This window comes from Montipora foliosa, chromosome 11 (genome assembly GCF_036669935.1).
Source record: "Montipora foliosa isolate CH-2021 chromosome 11, ASM3666993v2, whole genome shotgun sequence".
Lineage (NCBI taxonomy): Eukaryota > Metazoa > Cnidaria > Anthozoa > Scleractinia > Acroporidae > Montipora > Montipora foliosa.
The window spans coordinates 20,223,875-20,239,306 of NC_090879.1; the positions used below are offsets into that span (position 1 = coordinate 20,223,875).

At 38.6% G+C, this 15,432-nt stretch overlaps 1 protein-coding gene across 1 annotated transcript in view; it reads left to right on the top strand.

Annotated features, from left to right (window-relative positions):
* Positions 1-12,684, top strand: part of LOC137976779 (cylicin-1-like) — a 16,653-nt gene extending 3,969 nt beyond the window's left edge. Inside the window, exons 4-8 of the mRNA XM_068824123.1 lie at positions 445-755; positions 1,287-2,950; positions 4,855-4,901; positions 11,411-11,434; positions 12,565-12,684. Of these exons, the coding sequence (XP_068680224.1) occupies positions 469-755; positions 1,287-2,950; positions 4,855-4,901; positions 11,411-11,434; positions 12,565-12,684 (2,142 nt within the window). The 5' untranslated portion in view covers positions 445-468. The remainder of the gene's footprint in view (positions 1-444; positions 756-1,286; positions 2,951-4,854; positions 4,902-11,410; positions 11,435-12,564) is intronic.
* Positions 12,685-15,432: the final 2,748 nt, after the last annotated feature.

Consider the following 15,432-nt stretch of genomic DNA (forward strand, 5'->3'; position numbering starts at 1 on the left):
GCCGTGTCTTTGCCTTGTCATGTCATAGCTATTTTCCATTTTTGCATTGGTAGCATCTATGAGGTTAGGGTTAGGGTTAAACTGCAAGCCAGCGAGTCGTGGGAGTCATGAAAGTCTTGCATTTTAGTCTAAGCACCCATTTCAAATAGTGCTGATATATGGTATTTAAGTCTATAAGGACATATAAAATGATTAGCTTTGAATAACTGCATAGCTTGCATGTTGACTCGCATGTTGACTTGCATCATTGGCTCGCATGTTGGTTTGCATGGCTCACATGTTGACTCACTGGCTCGCATACTGGGGAACTTCAAAATAGTGTAACCTTGACCCTTTTCTCCTAATTATCAATGTTATCCTGGTACAGTGTTGAAAGATGCTGGTATGCTAGTTGTTTACTTAAGAAGCAATTTATTTTAATGCTGCCATTTACTTTCATTGCAGTTTGACAGAATAGCTTCGTTTGCAATGTCTGTTCTAAAAGATGTAGATGAAATTGATCTCATTGAGCTAAAGGAAGAACTATCCAAAAATGGAATTGTTAGATGCCCTGTACGTGGCTGTAGTGAAGACTTCAGGTCATTTTGGGGACTGAAGTACCATCTGAAACAATCTAATCATGACTCTTCATCAGAAAGGACATTTAACTGTCAACAATGTAGCTTAATATTTCAGTCAAGAACTACTCTGCAACAGCATTTGACCGCTGAACATTCAGGATTGAAAAGTGGGAAGCCTGTATCGTCAAGTCTAAAGTAAGCTGACCTGCTAAGAAGTAAAATAAGTACTAAATGTAAATACCATCAATGTCAAATAGTTAAAATACAAACAACATAACAATATGTGCAATATGTATGAAATATTTACATGGGTTTCAAAATTATTCAAAAATATAATGAGTGTACTAGTCTAGTAGTATAAGTAGACTAAAATTGTAATTCTAAAATTGTCAAAGTCACAGATCTCCCAGTGTAACCACCCAATTAAATAATCTAAAGAATATGCAAAAATTATTCCATTGTGTCCACATGCTAAATTGTGGGTTGCTTGCTTGAAAAATTCACCATCCTTTGGCCCTGTAACTTCAAAACCATCTTTGCTTCCACTTTTCACATTCCTGGACTGTTAGATCGAAAAATTTAAACTGCTTGGATTTGAGATGCCAGAATAAATTAACTACCTGCATGGTGATAATATGAACCAAATACCAAACATATTGCAAAAATTGTGCACCATAAAATTTATTAATGACTGTCAGCTAACTACAGTTTAATTGAATTTTTCAGCTCCAAAGAAACAGAGAAAAGAACAAAGCAGGCAGGTTCAAGAAATGCAAATGGTACTATGTCCTCCAGAAGACAGAAATCAAAATTTAATAATGATTCAATGGTCAACAAAACTGTCTCTAAAACAAGTGCAGAATTGAAACAAGGATTGCACAAGTCACCACTTTGTAGCAAAAAGGAGAGCAAATTGACAGGCTCCCCAATGTTGACAAAAGGACAACAGAGTAAAACACCTACATGTAAAGATGTCAGTAAAAGAAAGCAAAGTGATGATAATGTACCTTGTCACCATTCCCAAGGAAATCTGGGGGCTTCAGGTTTCAATGAAGCCATTTCAGAGGCTATAACTGCATCTGCACCAGAGGACAACATGTCATGTTGTAAAGACAAATCATTAAAGGTTGTGTTAGCTGACAAAGCAGTCTCGAAATCAAGCACTGACTTGAGAAAAGGATTGCAGGAATTTAGTTTATCTACTGTAAAGGCCAAGACCAAGTCCACTGGTCCTCCACAGATGACTAAAGAACATCAAATGGAAACACCAGTAAATGTCAGTATAAGAAGACAAACTGCTGATAATGGAGCTTTGCAAATCTCCCAAACAGATTCAAGGACTTCAAGTTTCATCCAAGCTGTTTCAATTGCTAAAACTAGTTCTTTCTTTGAGGCAGATAGGTCTTGTAGTGGAGTGGGGTCAAATAAAGATTTGCTAGTTCATGAAGCTTTCTCTAAGTCCAGTAATGAATTGGCAAAAGGATTGATGGAATCAAATTTATGTCATGAAAAGAATAATGCTAAATGTACAGGTCGACCTGAAAATGAAAAATGCCAGTATGCGAAAATGCCAAAAAATGCCACTTCGAGGAAGCAAAGTGCTTGGAGGTGTTCAAAAACCAAGCAGGCTGTCTCTGTAAGTAACACTAAATTGTCCCCTGATGAAATGAAGTTTGATCAGCTTGAAAATGATTTCATTGATGAAATTGTCTCCAAAACAAATACTGAAGCCATAGAAGGACTACAGGAGTCAAGTTATTCCAGTGATGCTAGGAAGATGAGAAAACGGCAGCGAATACCAGAAGGTTCTAGCACAAAGAAGCAAAACTCTGATGATATTGCCTGTCAAAATTCGCAAGCAGATTTAGGAACTTCAAGTTTAAACCTAGCCATCTTAAGTACTAAAACAAAATCGTCATCTGAGAAGGAAGGAAAAAGTCTAGGAGATGCTGTTGCAACAACGAGAACTTCAAAAAGAGTGAGAACACCAAGAAAGACATTTTATGAGGAAGCAATTGAAAACAAAAGGGCTTCCAGCATCTCAAAAAGAAAAGGTGTAAAAAGGAAGGCTGATGGTGATGATGGAAGTAGAGAAGAAAGGGAGAGTGTTGCTTTAAACAAAAATGCTGTTGACACTTCAATGAAAGGAGCTAAGAGACCAAACAAAAAATTCTCCGAAAATGAGAGGAGTGTTGAACCACCAGTTCAGAGCAAAAGGGAAAAAAAAAGAATGAAGGTTGCTGAGGAGGCCATTCTCATTAGTGCAGGGGATGATGAAAATGGCGATGATGATGACAAATGTGATGGAAAAAAGAAAAATAAGGAAAATGACGATGATAAACCAACCGTAAAAGCTACTGGCAGAAGGAGTAAAGAGGCTAGTAGCAATGGTATGTAATTACCAGACAACTGTTGAATTAATAATGTAATAATAAATTGTTCTAATAAATTTTAAAAAATACAACCACACTTTTGAATTTTCGGAACATGTTTCGATGTTTCAAACATCATCTTCAGCCATAGCGAGTGTAACATTAAAATTTTTACAAGATAATTCATATAATTATATATATATAACTATCAATACAATGACTCTTTTTAGATTAAATGTTTCTTACAAGTAGGTAAAATTCAAACAAACCAACAATATTATAGAGAACACAACTGACGTAACGGTAAAAGTTTAAAAGTGTAATGCTAAACTGACATGATCAACTTGTTTGTTGAGTTCGGGTTTCAAGCGCTCAATATGGAAGCTCTCCTTGATTTTGAGTTGATAGAAAGAAGTAGCATTATCAATAATTTTGAAGCAAGAAACATCACAATTATCATGACAATTTTTAGAAAAACTAAGATGCTTGAAAATATGAGAATTTTTATCCCAGAAAAGGTGCTCATTTACACGGCTGTAGAAATTTTCTTTCTGGTATAAGATGAATACCAGAAAGAAAATTTCATCTATTATCAAAAAGTGTTGCAAGGATTTAAATGTTAAAGTAATCTCTCAAATCACGTGTTGTATACAAATTTACTTGTGCGGGCTGTGGTGCTCGCTACGTCGGTGAAACCAACAGGCATTTCTACACACGTGTAAATGAGCACCTTTTCTGGGATAAAAATTCTCGTATTTTCAAGCATCTTAGTTTTTCTAAAAATTGTCACGATAATTGTGATGTTTCTTGCTTCAAAATTATTGATAATGCTACTTCTTTCTATCAACTCAAAATCAAGGAGATATAGCGAGCTTCCATATTGAGTGGTTGAAACCCGAACTCAACAAACAAGTTGATCATGTCAGTTTAGCATTACGCTGTTAAACTTTTACCGTTATGTCAGTTGTGTTCTCTATAATATTGTTGGTTTGTTTGAATCTTACCTACTTGTAACGAATATTTAATCTACAAAGAATCATTGTATTGATAGTTATACATATATATATACGAATTATCTTGTAAAAATTTTAATGTTTCACTCACTATGGCTGAGAAGATGATGTTTGAAACATCGAAAAATGTCCCGAAAATTCAAAAGTGTGGTTGTATTTTTTAAAATATTAGTAACACTTATGCTATCCAGACCATTCTAATAAATTATTATAACATGTATCTCTGTGAAAACCAGTAAGGGTGATGGTTTGTTTATTAATTTTATTTTATGCTAATTGTTTGGCATTAATTTTGTGTAATGATTATTTACACACTGTCTGGTGGCTGTAATGTAACTCTTCCTTGCTTGATTACTGCACATAACCCTAACATAGTGGACAGAAACACTTGGTGCAACCTCTACATTGTGACCTACAAAAACCACACCTATCTCTAGCATTACAAGCTGAATCATTCTAGTAAACAGCATGTGCAGGGTTGGGCAAGATCATCGATTCGCAGGCCAGGCAAACAAGCCAACAAGCTTGGGAGAAACCACTTAAAGTATAAACCCTCACCAAATTGCCCTGCCACAACTTGCAATCCCATACCAACGCAGTGTAAATGCACATCTACATTGTAATGTCTAGTTGTTGCATAGCACAGCTTGAACAACTGGGAACTTTAGTAGACAGTCTGGCTATAAAGCCTCGAGTCACACCCTGCAAGGTTCATTTGGAAGTTCCCTTTCATACTTGTAGAAAACTTATTAGCTATGGGCAATTTGTCAGAATTTTCCCTACCATCCTCACTTTGGAGATGGGTTGGACATATGCTGGGTAAATCCTGCATGGTGTGGTTATGGTTTATGTGCAACAATCCTGGTCATAAATGGTATATAATTATTTGATAACATTTTAACCCTTCAGGTGACCAAAATAGAACTGCGACAGAGAAAAGAAAAGGAAGTAAAGAGGTACTGTTAAATTAACATTATAATAATGGTAATGATGATAATGTAATTTAACAGGGAGGCCATTTGCCACATAAATGGTTTGTGTGTGCCTTAATAGTACATGAAAGTTAAAATAGACTATGAGCAGTCCCTCTTTAGTGGCACAGTCCATCACACAAGTTAAAATAAATATGTGTGGCAGGAGTGCTTACATATTTTTTCAATGATTGGTTTTTACTCATGCAACAAACTTGGCGGAATAAGAGGGACTGCTCATAGACTGAAGTTAAAAGCAAGGATGCGCAAAAGAATTAAGAACTCCTGCGTGTCTCAGAGCATTAAAAATGAGGAATGTTCTTTGCTTCATTTGGAAGTGTTTCCTTCAATAACAACGTCAACAAGAGTATCTTAAGTAGCTTCAAGAGCTTCATGTTGTGGTGAATTTGAAAGTATACTGGGGTATTTTTATCAAGTTGAACCCATTGACTCCTGCCATTTGTGACAGGATCCTAGAATTATACAACTAGAACAGAGAATAGGATTACCATCACTGAAGTCATGCGAAAGAATGAAGCTGAAAGCAGAAGTTAGAAAAATCAATGAAGCCGTCAAAAGGATTCAGATGCACAACATCACTGAACTGAATTCTTTAATGTATGCACTAACCCTAACCTAACCCTAACCGTAACCTTAAAGAATGGGAATGATAAAAGGGAGGAAAGGGAGAAGAACTGAAGAGCCATTCTGGAAGAGAAGGATTAAGGGGAATGTCGAAACTTGGCGAAAAGACCTGAGCAAGATTGAGGAAGTCTGAAGAGGTAGCATGAGACTGAAACAAAGAGAGAGGGAAAGGTTGAACACAAAATATCGTTTTGAGGAAAGGGGCACTTTGTATGTCTCAGGCATGTTGAAACAGAAGATCAAGGCAGGTAGAGTTAAGATCAAAAGATACATGTACTATGAGAGATGTCACCAGTTCAAACAGAACCACCTGTTTAGAACCAATCAGAAGCTGTTCTACAAAACACTAGATAGAAAGGAATGACGAGAAACGGTGTACAGTACCGCTTGAAACTATTAGTGCATTTGCATGCAGTAATACCTCATCTTTGCCAATAGTGTTTACCGCGAAATCACCTAGGTTGGACGAAAACCGCAACCGAGGCAAAGACGAAAGCAACCGAATGCCGCGGCCGACTTAATTGCGGTAATGTGCTGCAAGAAAACAATGGTACTTTGCAAAGCATTGTTTAATATTATCACACCTAGCTCCCCAAGGTAAAGAATGAATACTCAAAATCAAAATCGCTTCAAATTTTGCATCCGGTCCAAATAGAAATGTTTACGGGATAGTTGTTGAAAAGCTCCAACTTTGAACTAAACCTTACTACATGTAATGACTCAAAGATTACACTAGCGAAGAACCGTAACTGTATTCCTGAAGTTTCTTAAGCAACTCCTGACCACTCCTTGTCGCGCGTTAATTACGATCATTTCTGATTCAAAATATTAAGTGGCAGGTAATTCAGCAGTTGAGCTTGAAATTCAGAAATATTCATTCCTCTGAATTGTTAAGATTAACTTTAGTTAAATTAATGCTTCAAAACCACACGATAGATGAGTTCAATGAAGCCTCTGCCAATTTGGTGAGTTAAAATGTAAATAAACTAAGCTGCATTCTTCCGTCACGCAAGCGAGAGCGATAGCTCATGAAATACGTTGTTCGATTCGAACTGCTTAACACGTTTGTAACAAATGGAGAGCCACGTTGCCCAAACGGCTGACAATTACTTGTAAAGTTAATCGTTTTCTTCCATCTTTCGGTAGATCAGATCAAAATGACTTTCGCGTATCTTTCAAAGCTGGCTGCTCGACGAGAGCCATCACCGTTAAGACGAGTTTTCCCAAACATGTGTAGATTTCTTGATAGAATTTCTGCTGATCTTTATAACATCTGTATTAAACAGATCTCGAACAAATTTTAGAAATCTTGTCAACGCTTTTATCAAAGAGAGATTGTAAATACGGCAAATACGCATACTAATTATCTCTGCGATTGATCCGCAAGAATATGCAGATTTCTTTGGTAGCATCTGCTCCAAATAAAAGCATACTGCGTCCTCTCTTAACCGTGGCGTAAATCAACCGGAAAAAATCTAGGTGAAACCTCAGCTTTCGGTTACCGTGGACGAGATTTTACCTCGGTCAAACTGGAGATTGAACCTGCGGTTTCACCTGGTCGGAACCGCGGCAAATGCACAAATAGTTTTGAGCGGTACTGTACCTGATCCCACAGAAGCAACCTCCTTCTGCAGCAAGATCTGGTCGGAGGAAGTCGATCATGATGAGAGATCATCTTGGCTAGAGGATGTGGAGGTGGAGTTCAGTACAACAGAGGTGCAAGAAGATAATCAGTATCACTGTGGAGGATATTAGAAATGGAGTGAGCAAGATGGCAAACTGGAAGGTAGCCTGCCCCGATCTTGTTCAGGGGTTCTGGTTTAAGAAACTGACAGGATTGCACTCTAGATTGCAAGAATGCTTGCAAGACTGTATATGGCAAGGAATGTTCCAGAGTGGATGGTCAGGGGAAGAACAGTTTTGGTACAAAAGGATACAGCGAAGGGTGCCCAGGCCAGCAACTACCGCCCTTTTGCCTGCCTACACATGATGAGGAAGCTCTTGACAGGAGTTATGAGAGAGAAGTTATACCACCACTTGGAAAGGAATGGACTGCTAACAGATGAACAGAAGGGGTGCAGGAATAAGGGATCCTGAGGAACTAAAGATCAATTGCTTGTAGACAAGGCAATCCTGAAGAACTGCCGGAGAAGGTTGAAAAACTTGTCAATGGCTTGGATAGACTACAAGAAGGCATATGATATGGTGCCGCATTCATGGATCCTGAAATGCCTGAGATGGTTGGGGCTGCCAAGAATATGATCTCTATAATCAGCAACAGCGTGGTGAACTGGTAGACAGTATTGACATCAGGAGGAATGGCTCTCGGGCAGGTGGACATTAGAAGAGGAATTTTTCGAGGTGACTCCTTGACACCACTACTGTTTATAGTGATCATGTTACCCTTGACCCTAGTACTACGAAAAATAAGAGCTGGATACAAACTGGCAAAGGACATGAAGCCCATTAACCACCTACTATTCATGGATGATCTGAAGCTGTACGGAGCTAGCAAAGATCAACTAGACTCACTTGCTCAAGTAGTAAGGATCTTCTCGCAAGACATTAATATGTCGTTTGGGCTAGACAAGTGTGCTGTCCTGGAAATGAGAAGGGGAAGACAAGTTGGCAGAAGCGGAATAGAACTACCCGATGACCAGCATATCGGGGAAATAGAGGAGGAAGGCTACAAATACCTTGGCATCTTACAGTTGGACCAGACTCTCAGCACCAAGATGAAAAATAACATTGGAGTATATCAGAAGAGTCAAGAGGTTGTGTAGATCAAAACTCAATGGAGCAAATTTGATCAATGGCATCAATACCTGGGCTGTAGGTGTAGTATGCTACAGTGCGGGGATTGTGGACTGGACAATGGAGGAGGTAGCTAACATGGAAAGAAGAACTAGGAAGATCTTGGCGATGAATGTCTGTCTGCACACCCGGAGTAATGTTGTGAGGCTGTACCTCCTGAGAAAGGAAGGGGGAAGAGGACTGATCGGCATTGAGGAGTGTGTAAGAAAGGAGAGCAAATCCCTTCATGGCTACCTAAGAGAGAGCACAGAGTGGATGCTTCAAGCTGCGTTGAAGGAGAAAGTGATTGTTGAAGAAGAGAGTCTGCAGGACTATGAGAGGAGGAGGAAAGACGAGAAAGTTTAAAACTGGAAGGAGAAAGCCCTACATGGTGTGTTTGTCCAACAAATATCAGATGAAGCTGGAGAGGAGTCTTGGAGGTGGCTCAGGAACGGGTTCTTAAAAAAGGAAACAGAAGGTTTGATTCTTGCTGCTCAGGAACAAGCTTTAATAACAAACTCGATCAAGTACAGCATACATGTAGATAAGTCCTCAGAGACACCACTATGTAGATTGTGTGGAGATGCCACTGAAACAGTACGACAGATTGTCATTGGATGTAAGAAGCTTGCCCAGAGAGAGTATAGGAAGCGCCACGACAAGGTGGCCCTGCGGGTACACTGGGAGATGTGCAGGAAGTATGGGATAGAGTGTAATGACAAGTGGTATGACCATCAACCCTTGCCAACCGCAGAAAATGGAGAAGTAAGGATTACCTGGGACATGATTATCTACACAGATAAAGTGCTGAAACATAATCGGCCAGATATTACTCTACTGCATAAAGACACTCAGAAATGGACTACATACTTTGTACTTTAGTTTAGTTTACCCTTACCTAATTTACTGTATTACAGTGTGGGTATCGACTTATCAAACCAATCTTAAGCGCATAATTACGCTTCAGAAAAAAGTTATAAACATTATTTCAAATGTTCCTTTCAGTGCCCACACTGACAATCTTTTCAGAGATCATCAAATTTTGAAATTTAATGATATAAATTTATTTCCAACTGCTAAGTTTATGTTTTTGTATAAGAAAGCCTTGCTTCCCAATACCTTTAATAATATGTTTACTCTTACAAACCAAATACACTCTTGTAACACTAGAAATTCTAACTGCTTTTATATTTTCCCTTGTCCAACAAACATTCGTAGATTTTCCATTCGTTTTCGAGGACCTCAGTTTTACAATTCACTAAATGAAGAAATTCAGAATTGTGAGAGTGTTGGAGTGCTGGAGAGAATAGAATAGAATAATAAAAGTAGTAATAATGATAATAATAATAATGATTAATAAGAGTAATAATAATGATAATAATAATAATAATAATAAATGCCAGGCGGCGAAGTAGGGAGGTCATGTTTTTGGTCTGTCTTCGTGTGACTTGACCAAATCGCTAACTTTCAAACTGCCAGCCAAGCCAAAAGCGCTGGAGCAACAGAACAGTATTTATAGAATACTTGCTACGTATCTTATGCTGTGATAAGCTTACATAGGCGACTTACGGCGACCTTTTTTTTTTACCAATTTGGACTGTGTTGCCATCCAATATGTCGGATGACCATTTGAGCCTATTCGCAATCCCTTTGGGTACTTATGGCAGGCTAATTGCATCCTTTATTCTGTTGTGGCTGCTTTTTTGATACACAAAGGATGGAAGAAAGAATGCGGGACAACGGAACGGAGGAAAAGGAAAACACCCAGTGAAAGGATTAAGGAAGCATTTGTAAAACAAGCTACCGAAGTTAGGAAAAAAATCTCAGTTGCAGTAGCAGAGCTGGATAGGATAAAGGGAAATAAAAAGATCACAAACAAGGGAAAAGAGAACAGATCAATGCTCGAGAAGGAGTGTGGAAAGTTGTCAGCGGGGAGCATTATCACATACATCGTGAGAAAAAAGTCAGACCTCTGTAAAGCGAAAAGAGCTTTTATGCGAAAGAAAAAACAGGAGGAGGCAAGAGATTTGAACTCCCGTTTCCATGCTGACCCCGGTGGTGTCTTTGCACAATTTAGCAGAATGGTTGAGCAAGACACCGACAACAACAAGCCCAATTATAAAACAACGAAGCAAACGAGTAAGGATGAGGAAAGGGTTTTGAAAGTATACAAGACACCTGTAGTTACTGGAAACATCTTTGGGAGATGAGTGGCTCCACTGCGAATACTAAACCTGGGTGGTTAGTGGAAGTGAGAAGAGCGTTTGAAAAGCCAGTCCCAGTCCCTCGGCAAGACAGTTTCCAACTTAACCAGACGAAGTGTGCAGACACGATCAAGAAAAAACGCAACTGGAGTGCCCTGGGCCCTGATAGAATTGCAAAGTACTGGTGGAAAAGGGCTGTCACTTTACATGAAGGGACTGCGGCGAGCTTCAAGACCATCGTTACGGGCGAAGTCGGATATCCCAGCTGGTTCACAGGGACGAACATCTGGAGACATACAACCTGTTAGAAGAAGGGAGGGAAACTGGATTACCTGGAGGAAAACCCTCAACGTCAGCTTGAGATCGACTGAAACTCAGCCGACATACCACCTTGAGGCCAGGGTTGAAGCTGGGTCGCAGAGGTGGGAGGCACTGTTGATAAGTACTAAGCCAACCTGACTCCCCTACAGTTCTTCCTTATGGTACTTACATGTATCCTTAAGAAAACGTCCTAGTTACGGGTGATAATGGTTCCTCCCACACATTTGCTTGCAGCACTAATATTGAATATTAAAAATGTACGCTTTCTTACATGCGTGAATTTAAACGAGCTACATTAAGTGTTCAGACAGCCAATATGAACCCATTCCTTTCATCCATAGAAATTATGACCAATATGATGTTTTTCATGGGTTGTGAAGAATTCACTAGTCTTATTTGCGTTTGCTTTACATTTACTGGCATGATTAGTGCAGTTTAGTGATGGTTATATTAGAAGTCAGCTTTTTATTGGTAGGAAAAGTTAACTTTCCTCTTCACTCATCCATTTCTTTGACGGTTTCTTCCAAACAGCATGCTGATTCAGGTACTTCAGAGGTAAGTTTAAACATAATTATTTTTATTCAAAACAAGCCTATCATTTTCTGTGAAATTGAGATGAAATGAAAAATATTTCATTGGCAGCTCTAGTTAAAGAGTTTTTTGGGCCAAACCCCCCTAAAACCCCAACCCAAACCCAGGGTTTGCAGCAATATATTCTATCTTGAGCTCAATTAATAAGTGGGAGTTTTTTCAGACAGATCATTTACCCTTACCGTAGTTACTAAAACAATGAATGACCTACAATGACCTACAATGATCTGCAATGACCTACAATGACCTACAATGGCCTACAATGATCTATAATGACCTACAATGGGGTACAGCTAAAATTAGCTAATGACCTGTAATGAGCTAAAGGAAAAGATAATTTGCAGCTCTGAGGGCACTGGAGCATGTTTGCAGCACAAAGGTTAAAAACATTCCACTCTGCACTTTGAACCAATCAAAACCTCATTGCTGAGCCAGTTGAAAATTTTCATCGTGTACTCTGAACCAAATAAAACATTGTGGGAAGAATAACTTACTTAGAATCTTCTCTTTATTTTTTCCTGCTCTAATTAAGATTTTATCATCACCAAGCAAAGCCTTGATATTTGAAAACCACGCTAGGGCCTTTTTGCAGTTTGTTTCTGCTTTCAAGGCCAGGTGCATAATTGCTGTTGTCATTTGGGCTGTCATACACTGGACTAAAAGCATTGTGTGACAATGCACAATTGATGTTTTCCACTCACCAAACTCTTCACCCTGATCCTCTTTTGTCTTTCTCTTTGATTGTAAGCCATTTAAGAAGGCTATTCTAGATCACTGTAGGCCATTGTGGATCACTTCAGGTCGTTGTAGCTCATTTTTTGCCATTGTAGAGCTCTCATTGTAGGTCATTAGCAAACTTTAGCTTAATTGTAATGTAGCTCATTGTAGGTCATTGTAGGTCATATTCCCTTGTTTTAGTAACTATGTTACCCTTACATGTAGTTGAACAATAATTACATGCAATTAAACTAAAGGATATATAAGCTTAGGGTTAGGGTTAGGGCTAACCCCTAAACCTAACCAATATTTATAATATGGTGATTAATTAGTATCACAAGCATTGATTTTGTTTGCTGGTATTTATTGTTGTGTAGTTGGTGAGGCTGAAGAGGGACTTAAAAACAAAGAAGTATTTGGTTTGTAAAACAAAGGCTGTGGTGCAAAGTATTGGACTGCGGGAGGATATCTTGCACATCAGAAAATATGTGGTGTAAAAGAGGAGGAAAGGGAGAAATTTGTTGTGTGACCTTTGTGGAAAAGAATACACAACAAGAGCAGGGTTAGCATATCACATGAAGGCAAAGCATGCACAGGTAAACAAACATGAAAAAAAAACTATTGTTGCAAAACTTGCAAAATTGTAGTAGGTTAAAATTTGGGAACAAGTGAAATATGTTTGTCCTCGGCCCCAAAATTGATTTTTTTGATCACAAAACCTATAACCTGTTTAACATTATATATTGGGAGACCAATCTGCCATTTTCAGATAAGGTTGGATTCCATAATTCTTAAGTTTAAAATAATGATGGTAATGATGATGATGACGATGATGATGAAATGATGATGATGATGATATAATAATAATAATAATAATTTACCATACTAATAATGATAATGATGGTAAGCTAAAAACCCTTTCAAGCTTCACTAATTATTGCACTCTTCAGTGTTATTCAGGTGAATTTTGAAGGGGTCAGTAGCAAGGCAGTTTACCTGTATAACCCAACTGGTTTTGCAGGAAGTTCTTTCCAAGTCACATGTGATTTTCACTTCTAATGCAGAAGAAAAATAATCGTTGTGTTTTTATATTTTAGTCAACGGAAAGTGATCTACCAGAAGAAAAAGATAAGGTAATATTATAGTTTTGCCAAGTATTGATTTTGTTAATGTTACGATAATTGCACAAAGAATGAATATGCAAATTTCATGTTCACTTTGTGCTTTGATTGATTAGGAAGTAGACGAATCAGAAGTTACAGAGAGTGGACGGACAAGAAGAAAAGCAGCCTCCAGGTAACAACAAGCCCTAAGGAACATTGTTCAAATTATTGTGGCTGCAAAATAAGTTATTTGACGCTTGACTCTGGATCAAGTGGTCGGGGTTCGGGTCCTGGCCGGGGACATTGTGTTGTGTTCGTGAGCAAGACACTTTGCTCTCACGTTGCCTCTCTCCACCCAGGTGTATAAATGGGTACCCACAAATCTAATCCTGGGTTAACCCTGCAATGGACTGGCATCCCATCCAGGGGCAAGTAGAAATACTCCTAGTCGCTTCATGCTATAGAAACCGCAGATACTGTAAGTGCCGGCCTGATAGGCCTTCTAGGCTCTTAGAAGACTTTACCTTTACCAGGCTACTTGTAACCTATTTTGTCCTCTTAATAACTATGGGCAGGGAAATTGCTGCCTGTTACTGAAGCCAGGGAGGGGCATATTCTTACTTCACTGGACTGGGTTAACTTTGCCCCAGGACATTATGCCAGCAACTATGCCTACCTTGCAATACAGGCATGAGGCAGACATTACTACACAATGAAACCGCAAAACAAAACACCAAAGCACCATGTATGACCCCACCATACATTGAATACCGGCAAAGGTTGGATGTTGAGATTAAAAATTAGGCCCTAAACGCTCCTATCAATTGATATTAAGGAGTAGGAGTCAGATTAAGATTGAGATTTGGAGCAATAATACTTAAGGCCAGCCTGCGAATGCAGACATATTTTTGGTGGTCATTTCTCTCCCCTGAAACGTAGCATCTGCAAACTCAAGCTGCTAAATGTTTTATGTGACATAAATTCCTTTGTTTTTTTTGGCAAATCATGTTGCATAGGGGAAGAGAAAGTCAGGTGATCCCGACATAATTCATGTAATCTTTGTCAGTAGTGAACCTTTAAAATGAACATACCGTGACCTAAGAATTAAGATTTCCTGCAGAGGTGAATATTGCATTCTTTGACGGACAAAATGTTTGGTTGCAAAGGAAACGAACTTTTAGTTACAGTTTTAGTTATTGTATTGTAGTAGTAGTTTTAATTATAATTTAACTGATTTATGTATTTTTCTTTCTCGAAGATATTAGCTCAATAGAGCTACTCTGATAATTCGAGTGGAAATAAAGTGTGTGTATGTATGTATGTAATGTATGTAAAGGAGAAGATAGCTGTATTTGGTAAGAATGTTTTGGGCATCTCCTCATTGATACTTCAAGTCGATTTTTTGTTGGCTATCTGCCAGACAAAGTGGTATTTATCGACTGATACAATACAAGAATGCCCTACGTGGACGAACTTGAGGGATAAATTAAAAGACAGTTTAACAGTGACATTACTTTTGAGTCAAGAGATTGGCTGAAGATCAAAGCTGTGGCCCTGGAGGCAAAGAAATGTCTGAGTTTTACTTTTGGTGATGCTTATGCTTGAATAGCTTTTCCGTAGTAAAAGTATCCAGAAAGCAACTAGTAAAATCTTGGGGATTCTTAGCCCTTCACCAAGCCTAGCACTTGCTTTTTGCACACCTGTAAGACACCCAATGTCTTTAAGGAAGCCTTTGGAAGTTTCAGTAGGGGCTTAATGTATAAAGGTTTACATCAACACCACTTCCTAAAGCAGAGACTCAAGGTGCTAACTTGAAGGCTTTGTCTCTTCCAGAATCAGAGAAAAGGAGGCCAAAGGACATTTTACAGTAAAATATTCTAAAACAATCACAAGAGAACTGGTAATAGGTAAATCACAATCACAATATTTTTCTCAGAAAGAGCACTGCACAGATAAAAACACCAGATGCAACTGGCTACAGGAGTTTCCAAATCGTGTATTATTGACGAAAACATCCTGTTGCTTCTGGCCCACACCATACTTGATCGCGTGATCCTAATTTTTGATACCGAGAATCTCACAACATTTTTGAATAGCCTGCCATTAATTTGATCTGTGTTTACATGGACCCTCCACCGGTGA